This window comes from Nesoenas mayeri (genome assembly GCF_963082525.1).
Source record: "Nesoenas mayeri genome assembly, chromosome: 13".
In the NCBI taxonomy this organism is placed as follows: domain Eukaryota; kingdom Metazoa; phylum Chordata; class Aves; order Columbiformes; family Columbidae; genus Nesoenas; species Nesoenas mayeri.
In genome coordinates this window covers 10562877-10578186 of record NC_137550.1, presented here as the reverse complement: position 1 = coordinate 10578186, position 15310 = coordinate 10562877, and the positions used below count along the sequence as shown (strand labels likewise).

Sequence of the window (15310 nt, the reverse complement as noted above, 5' to 3'; positions counted from 1 at the left end):
TTTCACTTTATCCACCATTCAGTATTGTCTCATTTCCCTACCACCTGCTTCCCCATTTCCTGAGCTGCACCACCTCGTACTGTGTCTGATATTAGACACAGCAGTGACAGAGCAAATGGGAAATAAACAGCACAGCTGATTGGGGCAACTGGCAAAGGATGCGAGCAGCACATCCAGGAGTGGATACGAATGGAAAAAAGCCACAACATTTGTTTGTAGGAGCTTAAATCACTTCTCTTTAGAAACATTGCAGCATCCTCTCTGAGACAACTCTAATTAGACAGAGCTCTTACAAACCAGTTTGACTTCTATTTCAGTAAATACATGAAGAACTGAGCACTGAACTAGGAGCAAACATCTTTTTATAATAGAGCTCCCAGTGGAGGGGGCAGCAGGGCAGGTAGGGCTTGGACTCAGTGGGTTTGAACATGACGATGACTCAAAACCAAGAAGCGTGAACAGTGAGCTGCTGTGTAGCAATGAAGAAAGTGGACATAGGATTAAGAACAATTTTTGCCAGGCCAATAAAAATCACTTATTCGGGCCATCTTGTCAATAACACACACATCCAGAGGGCTACCTACATCCCTCATCGCTGTCCCCCTTCCCACGCCTCCCTGGTTTATTTCAATTCAAAATGAGGAATGGTAAAAGATCAAGGAATGAATGGACAGACACGGGGACAGAAAACAAGACATTAGAAGGAGTCTGTGGATGCACCACTGCTACTGAAAAAGTTAAGATGCTGACTAGAAAATTTTACAAGTCAGTATCTTCCTGTTTAATACAGTTGTCTTCTTGCTTAGACTAGTTTGCTGAAATTATAACAGGCAGATTTGTTAAGCATGTCTTGAAGCTAATTTTTACAAAATAATGATGCAAACACTGTAAAACTGTTGAATGTTGCCAAAGAGAGCCAGTCAGTAAATATCTTACAAAGAATCCGCCACTGAACTCCAACCACTTCAGAAACTGGCTCATCTCTTACTTCTGTTATTGCATCTACTTCTTGTTTAGCACTTTCATTCATTTTAATAATATATACACAAAAGAAACAAAACCGTCTTTATGTTCATTTGTTTTTTTTTTTCTCCTTTAATATGGCTTATTAGCCATGAAAATATATTTTATGCATAAAATTCAAATATAGGTACTTGCTAGAAACATTATTCCACTCAACTGACAGTCTAGATATATCCGTTACTGTAGCCTATTTAAGGACCGATATTTCTTTTAGTAACTACAACCCTTGGGAAAAACTTGAAAATAGTGAAAGATAATGTCTGAACACTCAATTGATGGCAATCGATATCTAAATTGGAGCAGCAAGTTACAGCAAAGAAGCACCTTGTTTATGCCCACGGTGCTGTTACCTCACATTCAGGTGTGGGATTTAAGGCAGCACATGGAAAGATGAGTGGCAGATGCATCTCTCTTCTTTCTCCTAAAACATCAAGCATCGTATAAAGGCAGAGTTTTCTAACCCTCTTCATAATCATTTAACCCAAATCTGATACCACAGATGATGGAGCATTATTAAAGCGTGAGGAACCATAAGATTCATGCTGCCAAAACAGCAACAGAAATGATTGGTAGCATGAAAAGTTTGGTTTATTTGAGTGGAGCTGTTCAGGGATGATGATAATTACCTGTGAAATGAATATTCACCACATGGGTGAAATCAAGGCTGAATAATACTTCACTGGAGAGTGGGAATAATGTTCAGGAGAAGTTGGCCAAAGCAGACACAGCTCACTTTGCACTGAGGTCTAGTGCAGCTGTATGACACAGATGGGTGCCAGGAGAAACAGCCTGCAGTAGGCAGACCTATCCCCTAGGTTAGGTTCTAAATACAAGGCTGAAAAATAGCTAAATAGCTTTTATGTCCCTGAAGGTGTGCTCAGTCCTACGCCAATAAATACATTACTGCTATTACTTCTGTAAGAAGTCAATAGCACTGAGGTATCCAACACCACCCCCTCCTTTTCTCCACTACTCCAAAAACTTTTCATGTCAGAGAACATCTTGCTTGCTTAGAGTAATGAAAATTCCAGAGGTAGCCAGTTCTTTGCTAGTGGCACAAGCCTCTGGCTAGCTGAAGTGAGCACCTGGCAACCCACCCAAAAGCACAATGGCCACCACAGTGGGACTGAAGTAGGAGAGTTTAGCTCTCTGAGGTTTAAAAAAACCAATCAACCAATCAACACCAACCAAATCAAACCAACCAACCAAAAAACAACAAACAAACAAACCAACCCCACAAAAAAACACAACCCCCTCAAACCTAAAAGAAAATGTTTGTGTGCCAGAAGTCCTCAAATCCTCAAATGTGTTTTTTTTGGGTTTTTTTGTTTTTTTTTTTTTCCTTAAAAAAAAAGAAAAAAAAAAAACCCCAAAAAAAACCAATGTAGAAAGCAGACTGGACTATTCTGAAGGACCTTTCATGACCAAAAATGAGTTGAACAGGGACATGGGGTAACAGAGACCTGAGAATACAGAGTTCACAAGGAGTTCAAGAGGACCATGAAGGAAAAAGGAAACATTACCTGTATCTTCTGGCTCCAAACAGCATGGAGTAAAGCTATGACAACACTTAAGTGCGAACCAGCAGTTATTATTTAAGTAGGTAACAGCAAATAAAGCTGCCCTGTGGTGAAGGCAGTGGTAAAAGTGCACCCCATGTACCTGTACCACTGCCCTGGAGTCAGCTGGAAGGCAGGTGTGACCCAGCCTGCAGCCAGAGCCACCGCTGATCTCCTGTCTCTGCGCCATCCCTGGGAAACAAACCAAACCTTCACACTGCATAGTGCCATCAAAGTCGTAAAAGTGTAGGAAGGAGCTAAGAGATGCTTTAAAAAGATGCATCAATTAGGTCTTCAGAAGTCTGATCCAGCAGCTAGGACACAAAGATGGACAGATTCGCTTTCTAAGCATAGAATAAAGGCAAACTATTAGCATCCCTCTCCTTGAACACCTAAACTCTACAGATCAACAGTCAACAATTATTTGCAAACATTAAGTAATCACTACTACAATATCAGCTTAAACTGATGTCACGCCTATAAGCATAATTCTCACTGATACCAGGAAGAACTCTACCCCTAGAATCAACAGTTCGATTAATCCTTTCAGAACCTGTATGCAAACCAAACCAACCAAATAAATACTACAAATATTTCCTTTCTGAAACCACTAATTATACACTTCTGACAAAACACTACTCAAGGTTATGTACAGACACATACTACAACACATAATTTGTAACGTACTTTTGTTGTTAAAGACAGAAAGATTATTTTCTGATTTACAGTAGTATGACTAGTGAAGTCAAAGGACTGAATGCATATCGAATTAATATGAAAAACATACCTACGTTTTTCATATTTTTATCCATAAGCAGAAAAATTAAAAAAAAAAAAAACAAACTCCTGTATCTTCACAGAAAATTTCCACAGAAAATCCAAAGATCAAAGCAAAATACAAAACTACATATCAGATAGTTTCTCTTAAGAGTTAAAAAAGTGCACCCTATTAAAACTAATGCATTAATTTATTACAGAAGTTAATAGGTGGGAAATGAATTTTTAAGATCATCAATAAAACCCCCAAAATATCTTAGAAAATTCCTCAAGCTAAGCTTAAATATTGAGGAAGCAATGAGAACCATCAAGCAGCATATCAAAATACTGCCCTGGCACAATGCATTCCTGAATACAGATGCCTAAGTTAGTATATTCAGTTTTTGCTTTACCCATAGAATCAGTATAATGCTGAAAGTATAGCCTGTGCTAACTGGTGAGGTGAAGGGTGAGCTTTGTCCTTTGTCACAGACAAAAGTCGAGTGGTTCTGACATTAAACTGTGTTGTGCTCAATAAGATCACACAAACAGATACTCCAGTAAATGTATTACTTTCCTGCTCATTTTACCTTCTTTCACTAGAAGTCACTAAATATTACTGAATACAGTATTGATTCAGAAAAGTTGGATACATGGGAAGAGAAAATAAATATAATATAGTTGAAGAAACAAAGAGACACTTTATGTGATGGCAGTCGCAATGGGAGGAGAAGTGCGCTAAATGCAGACACATACCATGTGGTCATCATTATTTTTAGAACAGGTGACAGAAAAGATGGTCATCAGAGACAAGCTCACATGAATTAAGATTTATCCAGTAAGAACAGGTGAATGAGATCCTTGTATTTCAATTGAGAAAGGAAAAAAGGAATTTTTCATACTATGCTCTTCTCTTCATGAATTCTGTATTTCCTTCCAGAGTGACACAGATAAACGAATTTTGTAATCAGTCCCCAAGTACAGAATGAGAAGAGGAACAATAGCGAGAGGAAATTACCAATATATTTTTCCAAGCAGCACAGGGGAATACAGCTGGGGGTAACAATTAGACAAAATTTCTTTTGATTTAAACTTCTGGTAACTGGCCCTAATTGCAAAATAAAAAACCAAATTGGTCCAAAGTTAGCATGCAAGTGTACACACTCCTTATTTCTCCATTTCCTTTAATATTTTTCATCTCCATATGTACAACAAAATCTCAGAAAACAATTCTGGCTATTTTTCTGGACTAAACGAGGTAGGGTGCAAGATTGCATCTTAAAGTAATGCAGGTAGAACTTGTATTGTACTATGTCAATAACACATGCATACCCTTCTATATTTATACATACGTTTTTAGTAATGAATCCAAAAATTCTCACACAAATGACAAAAGAACACATTATTGAGAAATTACAAAATTAATTCCTGCTTCCAGCTGAACAGAATAACTAATTTTATGGAGAGCAATATACAGTCCTCTGATTTCTACTAAAAATATTAAGTAATAATCAAGTTCTTTAATTTCATTACTAGGAAAGAATAAAAGTTTGTCTCAAAATTACATTACAGATGACCATATAGTCAGTGTCATTATATGAGTTTTATTAAAAAAATAGAAAGTTCTCTTGTCTTGATTAGAGCAGCATAAGTTACAGAATTGTTTTACTTCAAAAGATGCTGAAAGAGAGACTGAACTAGTAGACATCATTAATTTTTTTGGAAATAAGGAAAAAGTTTGATATGTCCAAATGTAATTGAGTGCAAATGTTTTAAACAATATTTGAAGTCGCTCTTTGATCAGAATTTTGAAACTTCCTTCCCTAACAGAGGGGTATGCATGTTTCACAGGCCACAAAAAGATGCCTGAGAACAGAAAACTGCAGGGGTTTTTTTGCACTAGTGCTGTTAACTGTGTTTCTAGTTATGAATGCTTACTTTCATTACTTACCTCTCTCTTGAACAATATTGTACTAAATCATGTAAGTCTCTTGGATGATGCCAGAAGTACAAACTTCTACAGTTAATCAGTGAAAGCACAAGTGAGTTTCTGTTCTTAAGACTTAGAGAAAGATTATGATTAATAAATTGAAGGAATTAGGAAATTAACATACCCATAAATGATCACTCACTGGTGTTATCTGCATTTCCATTTCTGTAACTTTTATGTATAACAAATCTGCTTCCAGAATACATTTTATTACATTATGCTGTTAAGAAAATCATATGTGAATAATCTTTGCTCTGTAATTTAAAATAAAGAGGAACTCAAGTTTTTATGTACCTCTAAACACCAACCAGTTTGATCCTATTAAAATGTTTAGAAGCAAGAGAGCCTTAAGAATTTCTGGCAAATATTTTGCTGCTCATGCTGTTCTCCAATAGAGCTGTACACCTGTACCAGGAAGCCAAAACCATCAATATTAGACAACTGTTAGAAAGCTTAAATAAAACCCGCTCATAAATCATACACTTGAAGCACATTGGGACATTTATTCCCTTACTTAGGTCACTTTTAGACCAATGCGTCTTCCTTTGTTTGAGTGGAAGTAATCTTAAATTATATATTAACTGTGGCAAATCCAGTGAATCAAGAATTCTCCATTCAGTGGGAGATTTAAAATTCAAATAAATTTAAAAACCAGATAAACATAAAAGCAGATTAACCTCAGCTCATTTAAAATTGACTTTATTAACAGAAGTTTTGCAGAACACTTCAGGAATCTGCAATGAATTTTTCTCAATGTATAAGACTACACTGATTTTTCCTTCTATGGCAGCTTTCTACCAGCAAACACTCCCTATTTTTGTAAGCGCCAGGACCGGTTCCGTGTCACCCGTCCCCGCAGGCTGTGCCTATGGTCTCGCTGCCTGTTCGGGAGGCAGCAGAAGCAGGTTCAGGTGGCTCCATTGCACCTGCTTTGGGATGGCCAGAAATGCCACCTCCCGGAAAGTGGAACAACCTTAAGCATCTCTAGGTTTTTAAAGTCATCCACTCGCTGAGCTACTGCTTGACAGCTCTTTATTTCAAGAGGTACAAAATCTTCTGACAGATACATAATTGAGAGAGAAACGCTGGGAAGAAATGTTATTCTGTTTCAGCATCTTCTCTATAAATGGAGATAAGCAAACCAGAATTCTAGTTACAGAAAATAAGACAGCTTTTCTTTGTTTCAAGAGTGGCATAAAAGACATAACAAGAGTATGTATATTGAAAGGGCTATAGAACAAGTGTAGAGCTCTTCACTGGTTCCCATATTCTGTAATACTCGCTTTGTCATTCTGTCTTGATGTTTGTTTATATCTTGGTTTTAACTTATGACAGATCTTCTTGGGCGCTTTTAAATGTTATAGGAAGAGGCTATATTAATACAGCAAGAACATTTTACAGATATAATTTCAGGCTTTGACAAACAGAATTCCAGAACATATTAACTCAAAAGTTTAAGCCTCTGCTATAGATATTCCATTAGCATTGGGCACAGGTTACGGTAAGGATTGCTATCACTCGGTTTCTGTTACACTGCCTGGGTTACTCTTCCCGTCTAATTTTTATTTCTATGATTTCTGGCATTTTATACCATGGAAAACTAGTGATTCAGAGAAGAAAATGGAAAATAGGTTTGTTGTTTGCACCTGTACACTGACAAATGGATTGCTAAGCTAGTGTAACATTTGGAGAATGCTTTTTTTATTCCTCAGATGAGATTTGTTAGCAGGGGATTGAAAATGAACTGAGATCCTTCTCTTTTCTCAGTAGATTTTTTTTTCTCACTTTCCCCCTCTCGAATATTCACTTCTTAAATCAAAGGAATTACTTATGAGAATGAACCTATTTTTGATCAGACAAGGCATTGTTTCCACTGAGATGACGGCATATATGATAAGATTGGAAGCAGCACTACAGGAATGGTGACAGCAGGTTACGAGCTCTTGTAACAGAGTTGTGATCTAGGGAGGGAGCACTTCAGCCTCGTGGGAAATAGTTTCTTTGCACATTCAGTTTGCTCATGTATTTTGATTCTACGAGGGGAAGGAAATGTCTTCCTTCCGTGAGATTTTAATGAAGCCACAAACATACGGTTTCTTCACCCCAGTTATTCCAAGGAGAGACATTTCCAATTACTTGGCAAATCAAGACAGAATATCCAGAGGGGGTCTGAAACTACGTGCAGCTTTTCCGTTCCTTAGCGCTCGCAGATGCTCCCCACACGGAGGAGAAGGCTCCAGTCCAGGGAGCCGCAGGGAACGGCTCATCGCACCGGTTTTCTCTGGGAGACTGTAACATCCCCGTGATTAGCACACAACGAGCCACACAAAACCCAGCACAGAACACCAGGAACCCCCATTTCTGCAAGGGATTACAGGAGGAGACAATGCACTAAACCTTTAGTAATATGGAATCTCTTACTCTGCCTAGTATGTAATTTTTTTTTGGACAACATGAAGCTCATAACCACTCCGACCAGATGGTGTAACATGCAGCAGCAGGAGATGGAGCTTATTAGCTATCGCTTCCTTCTGCTAGTTTGCAGCCCAGAAATCTAAAGGACCTTTAAATCACCCTCTCACAAAAGCTGAGTCCCTTTCAGGAGACAGGCCGAGGGATGTGTTGTGTGCCCTTACACAGACATCACTTCATTACCCTTCAAGTCCCTCCTCTGAAGCAGATAGGGTCAAAACATGCTTAAATTCTCAGAAGAGCTTCTAAAATTACGTAAGATTATGAGGAGAATAAAGATTGGGTTGTTTACACCTTTGCACATCAATTTAAAAACAAAGTAATTGAAACAAAACCCACATGCTATATTACAGCCCAAATTCAACTCGCTGTGGCCCTGGTGCAGACACAAAGCACATCTGCTGCCCTGAATGGATTTATGTAATTTTGAAATCAGAGAAGAATATGGCTATTATGTAAAAAGCTTTTGCTACTTCACATATGACTAAAAAACACCAGGACATTTTCCTGACAGGATAATTTCCTACCAGTGCTTGTCAGCATGTATGTCTGTGATGGTAAGTAAAACTGTTTTTGTGTGGTCATATGATGTTAAGAGTTACATGTGTTTAAATCTTCCTTCTTGGTAAGATTAAATTTGCTGAGAGCAGAGCAAAACAGACCATCAATTTCTGCACTTCACATATTGTTTTTCTTTTCTAGGGAACGAAAACGCTTTTCAGCACTACAACATTTCTGTTGCCTGTATATCCTCACCATTGCTAGAATGTATCAGAGGGCAGAAATTAGAATTAAACTGCAACAGCAGTAAGCTAAAAAAAACAAAGGATGAAAAACACAAGTGGCCTTAGGCTGAAGAGAACAACCTTCCCACATTGCGACCTGCGCCTCCTCTTGAAGCATATGGAGGATTCAAGGAAGATCTTGAACATTTAGCTGGATCTGTCTGCCTGTTGCTCCTGAAGACAACTCTACATACCTTATCTACCGAATATTTAATACATTACCAATCTGCAGCTTTTGTCCTACAAAAAAGTTTTCCTTACTTCTTAGGCTAAAAGTAGAAAAGGTCAGTTCTTTGTGAAGCACTCTAAAATGTTGTTTCTTTCACAGAGATTTACCAGAAAATATTTGCTATTGGATCCTGTTGCTAGGAATAACTCCAGTTCGCCTTGCCAATAATGCAGCTCAATATATTTATCTTGCCAGGAAATAAATGTTTGTCTATCCAGAAATTTACCACCATATGCTCATATTGTTAATGATCAATAAACTTTATCATGCCAATGACTCAATCCCAGATGCTTATCCTATCAGGAATTCATTCCTCTAAACTAGTGTTTTCTACAAATCTATAATTAACCTAAAAGCCATAAAGCTTTTTTCTACTGCCAGTATTTGTAGAGTACGGCTCCTCTTATATTAACTTTGGTAGATACAGAAAAAAAACATTCCAATGATGTGAACAGGTCACAAAAAAGCTAGAACTGTAATCTATGGATGATACAACTACAAGAACTTATTTCCTTACGGCCGTGAGGTTCCCAGCAAGAACATTTCTGATGACTTCTGCCAAATCTGTCCCATCTCCTTCAAATACAAAACACTGTGTTTACCAGTTCTTTCAAGAATTAATTTACTATGTTTGCCAATATCCCCAAAATATATGGTGTAGGGTCTGTCAGGAATTTACTTCATCAGATCTTCTTGCCAGGATGAGATATTGCAGATTTATGTATCTTCAGCTAAAGAGGGGTTTGAACATTCCAGCAACTAAGAGAATGCCTTTTAAGATGTACACATGATGCAATTAGCACTGACTCTTCAGGAACCAATGACACTTTGTCAGGAGAGCTTGCTATCTGCTCACATTGAGTTGTTGGGCTGGTAAAACACAGCTCAGCTTGAAACAGTCTATGGTGTTATTTGTTAAATTTGGAATTGTCAGATTAACTACAAATTTCTGATGTGAATAACTCCAGAGACACCATTTACCTTGCACTGGGCTCTCCATGAGGGATATCAGTACTAGACCTCAAGAATAACACCTAGAAATCATTGCTTAATCAACAGATTAACTCTGTTACTTACTGTTGGCTTTTTTCTTTCATATTTCTATCTATAAAATATGTGGCATGAAACCAACCAATAAATAATTCCCTTTGAAGAGTAAGATTTGAGATACAATTTCAGGAACTGTAAGGAGTACAAAAATATTAAAGCAGTTAAATATTCTATATTTGAGTATTGTTTTCAATCTTTACAAATAAATTTGTAATTTGCAAGATCACATGGCCTTTCAAACAAAACTTTGACACAAAAAAAATGCTTTACAAAATATTAAAGGGCTATTCAGCTCTGCAGGATATAGTTGAGAATTCTGAAAATGTTTCCTTTGTGTTCATGCCATGCAGAGTTTGGGTTTATACAGATTATCTACATATGTAAATGTATAAATAGCCAAGGGTAATGATTTTACATAGTCTCAGATTTCAACTGAAAAAAACCTCAATTTTGATAGTAACAATGAATAGTCCAACTGCTCATTACAAAAAGCTTCACAGAAATTGCTGAGATATATCAGCATTTTGAGCAACAAATCACATTTTACTCTGAAGTTATTTACTAAATTCAGATGACTGCCCAGTATTATTTATATAAGCTGCCATGCCTAAGTAGCCAATACAAATTCTTCCATTTTCCATGAACATCTAAATTGGTGATTCTTTTCACAAAACTAACTACATCAGTACAGATACCCCCACACTTGTGCCTGTCGTCAGCGTCTACTTATTAATTTTTTTATTCTGAAACAATTTTCCTCTCACACTCCATCATTAGAGCTCATTTGATTGCTATCACACCCTTCATCATTATCACTCCATTCATGACTGTTACTACGTGTCTATTTTCTCATCTATTCTCGCACCTCTCGTGGACGAAGTTCATGGATTTAATCCTCACTGTGCATCCCATTAATTGAGCACACACTCGGTGCAGGGTACTACTGCAGTTGTACCTAGTGCTAGAGAAGAATATTATGTCACTATGTTGGGATACAACTATGGATGATGTCCCTATCATTTTTTTGTTTGTTTGGGGTTTTTTTTATGTGGTTTTTAATTTATGGTATTGACTGAGCAGCTACCAAGATTCACCAAGAACAATCCAAGCCCCAGGCCCCAGTAGCATGGAACCTGGTGTCCTTTTGGAAATAACACACTAGATCAAATCAACCCCTGCTTGAGGTCTGGAATTTTGTACATGGTTTTGCAAACTTTTTTGCTCTTGTTGGAATTTTGAGCTCAACTAGTTTTATATTTCAAATCTGTGTTTCTTGCCAGGCCAAATATTTTGGTTCACTTTATGGCAGAGTAAAACTGTATGATTTAAATCACTAGAAACATATAGAGATGAGTTCCTGTGAAGCCTAGAAGATACACTTAGCAGCACAATTACTCACTGAGTTCTACCAAACTGAATTTGTCACAGAAGAAAACTATGATTTCTAGTACAACAACCAAAGTTTAACTCCGTCCTCACAAACTAGTACACAAGTATGTTTTTAAAGAACACTTTTATACTCAATAACACAATAAAGCAAGTAGTATATATGAAATAATAATGTACTGTCTGACCTAGATTGTTCAGGAAAGAAGGTGCCTAGAGGTAAGCAGGTATTTAAGAGCTTCCCTGCATATTGACAAACTACTGTAGAGGCTTAAGTGATTTTCTCCAAATCCGGACATCAAGCTTCATACCGCGGTTTGAAGCAGTATACCACTGTGTTGCTTCCGAGAAGAAAAATACCAGTGCTTGTAAAACAGAAGATCTGCAAATTCCTATGGTATCTAATAAAAATTAATTTGAACAGAAAAATCTCGGGACACATATTTCCAGTAAAATAATCTTGTGAGTGCAAAATACTTGGTCTGCACAAGCATAAATCTGATTCCTAACAGGCCAGTCCTGAACAAGTAAGGTAAGCTCATGCCTTGACAACTTTTTGCAGAAACTCACACTAATTAGACCATTTCTTTAAAATGATTAATGTGATTGCTTTCAGAGGCACTGTTCTGGAAGAATAAACTCAACATAAGACACAGAGGCTGGTTTCTTATGCCTACAACAGAGTGATTGCAACCCTGTTACATGTGTCAGAGCTAGGGATGCTACAGCTGACAGAAAGACCAACAACAGCCAAACTTTGGGAAGCAGGAGCTCTTCAGACTTGGTCACAGCAGAGGTTCTGCTTTCATTGCCGCACTTATCAGTAATGAGATAGCTGCTTTAAGTAGATCTACATGTACATTTACGTCATCTCCAGTTACAACAATATAGCCATATCCTAGTTAAGTAAAGTCTCATAAGATGCTCAAGATCAAGTCATTTATAAAGAATCAAACAATACTTTGTTGAAATCTGTATTCATGACTTTTTCTTTTCCAATATTGCAGTTTTGTAACTCTTTGGAAGGAATATATGTGGATGGATTGAGGCTATCTCTGGCAGCTAGGTATTATTTCTCCCATGAATTACAGGTATTTTCAGGCAACACCAGTATTATGAAAGTAACTTGATTCAGAATATCGACAGTAAAAACAAAAAGGCTGTAGGAGCTATATAGCACAGCTATTCTAATTTTTGCATCAATTTACACATCACAGAGAAGACAAAGTTTCCAGCTTCAAAAAGCCTATATTTTATTTTCTTGTAAAAAATAAAATAAAATAAAATTGAACATTATTTTAATATTCAGAAAATTGGAGAAAGCTTTTCTGAGTGAGCAGTGAGCGATTCGGTTGCTTTGTGTGTCGATTTTTGTTTGGCTGGTTGGTTTGTTTGGGTGTTTTTGGTGTGTGTGTTTTGTTTTTTCCTTTAATAAGTGCCAGTTGTCCAGCTGAGGGGCACAGGCAGCACTGCAGCGGATCAGCTGCAGCACGTCCCTGAGGCGCAGGGAGCAGCTGCCCCCGGCACGGCGCTGCTGTCACCTGGGAGGGGACGGGACTCTCGCTGCTTCCGACACACACTCTGATTCCCAACAATATTCTCCCTGTCCCACCATGCTGCCTGAATTTGTGACAGAGCTAAAGGCAACAGATACACTCCTTGTCTGTACCGAGTCTGTGAAATGCAGCACGTTGGTTCCCAGGAGCAGCAATCTATCAGGGTATGCTGCAGTAAGTTCTGCTTATTTCCTTCCATTGCTTTAGTCTTAAGTCTTTTGCTTTTACCTCTAACCAAACAGTAGCTTTTCTTAACAACCCTAAAATCTCAAATATTTGTCCTAGAATTCTGCCTGTATCATGCAAAAGCTTAAGAAATAAATTCAACTGTTGCCTTTTTTTCCTTACAATACACTAATTATCTTCAGCTTTTAAATGCCTTGGTTATTTGTATAATTAGAAATTTTGATGAGAGAATTGTTGCATTTTAATTCATTCATGGGCTCTGAAAGCACATGCAGGGATAGCCTACAACCTCCACGTTGATTTTATACCAAAATGCACACAACATATGCAAAGGTAGTAAATACTTAAGTAGTCAACATTAGTAAGAAGAGTAGCAACTGCTAAAGGAATGTTTTTCTACAGCTATCATGTGATAGTCTCCAGAATACCAGTCAGTCCATCCTGCTAGAAAAGCAATTCTACTTCAAAAACGTATTTCCTAAATTTTTGATACTACAGTATGTTTGAAAATAGCTAAAAAGTTGATTATCACTACAAGTCTTTGAAAGCAAAACGTTTGCTTATCTGCTGACATTATATTGTTTCATAGTAAGCAATCAGAATGTAATAACCATAATTAGTAGATTAAAATAAACAATTTACCTTGCGTGGACTGGTCAATGGTTTTTCTTTTTCTGCTATGACTGTTATAATTAAGTCTTAGCTCTTGGCTATATTCATTCAGAGTTTCTCTTGAGTCATAAGATTGCCTCTGCTTTCCCCCATCTTCACTTTCATCTGAAGAACTCGTGTAAGTTAGATCCACTTCATGTTTAACTTTTGACAGGGGCTGGTAGGGTTTGCAGTCCATCTGCTCCATCTCTGGTTAAATAGGCTCAAAGGCATGAAAACAAGCAACTGGAACTCCTTAAGGAAATAGTCCTGGAAAACAGAACAATAATTCACTTCAGATATCATATACAAATTTAGCTCACAAAGGGCCAGTTTTATTTTTAGTTTATAAAAACCAATTAAATTGTATTAATATCACTATAATCCAGGAAAGAATCTGAACATGGCTTATTTTATTGTTTTACTTTTTAAAAAATAGAATTAAAACAACAGCCACTTGAAGAAAAAGAAATAAAACCAAATCTTAAGCACTATCCAGTTAGACCAAGGAATCACTTTACCTTATGCACAAAATGCTACAAAAACTTATTTTTGGCATTAAAGCTAAGATGGAACTGTTACTGTTTCTCTAGAGGGACGCACAGTCATCTTAAGCGAAAATAACATTTGGCACATTTGGTATCTTTTAAACTATGAAGTCTAGAAAGCAGATAGTTCACTCTTTCGAAGTGTTTTGCTGTACATTAAATTAGGTTTAATCAAGAATTACAGACTTCACAAATGAGAAAACCACAAGACTTAGTAAAAACAAAAATACACCACATTGTTACTCTACAAGAGCATATGCCGGCTCAGAAACTGACGTTTTCCTTTCATATTGTGCGACCCTTTCAGCAGGAAGCAGCTTCTACCCCACAGTACAACAACCTCCTTATTCCTCTGCACCTCCTGTCTAAACTCAGACCAACATGGGGCTGCACTGATCCTCAGTCCAACCTTACCAACTGCAATTTGTAATCTTTTATATCACTAAAATTACGTCCAAACCCAATATCATTAAAAGCAAGTGGGTTGCAGCTGCACATGCAACTTCAATGTGCTTGTCCTGCAACCTTGCCTCCATGAAGATATTTCATTAATTTTAAGGCAAACTCTGCGATGAAATAACAGGAGTCGTGTCACACCTTTTACAGCAGGATGGTTCACAAACCTTGGAGCTCCGTTCAAACAAGCTTTGTGGGGCTTTTTTGTTAGGTTGGTTTTTGTTTTGTCCATTTTGTTTGGGGTTTTTTTTGTTTGTTTTCAGGTTTTTGTTTGTTTGGTTTGTGGGGTTTTTTTTGTTTGTGTTTTTTTTTAGATAAACAGATGCGATTAACCTAGAAAACCAAATGCAACAAAAAAGGTGCCTGTAAATATTATTACTAGAAGACCAGAAACACAGAAGTTAAAAGATATTTTACTTAATTAAAAAGCAATTGCTTATAGCTGCTTGATAATTTTAAGGTCAGCCACAGAGGGAAGTAAGTTTAATACGCAGTTTCATATCAGACCATTTCCCATCTGCAACAAGGACTTTTATCTCCATACATTGCCAGCTGTGAGCTCCAAAAGCAACCACAGAAAAAGTGAGAACACATAAAAGGTAAACATTAAAAAAAAAATCCATAGAAAGCACTTCTTGTTGGAGAGCTACAGAAATTAGTTCA

At 37.3% G+C, this 15310-nt stretch overlaps 1 protein-coding gene across 2 annotated transcripts in view; it reads right to left on the bottom strand.

Annotated features, from left to right (window-relative positions):
- The window catches only part of TENM1 (teneurin transmembrane protein 1), a gene marked incomplete at both ends in the record, with an annotated part of 239415 nt that extends 225564 nt beyond the window's left edge, over positions 1 to 13851 (bottom strand). For both annotated transcript variants that reach the window (XM_080352763.1, XM_080352764.1), the window contains one exon: positions 13635 to 13851. In XM_080352763.1, coding sequence (XP_080208889.1) covers positions 13635 to 13851 — 217 coding nt within the window. The remainder of the gene's footprint in view (positions 1 to 13634) is intronic.
- Between the last annotated feature and the right edge of the window lie 1459 nt (positions 13852 to 15310).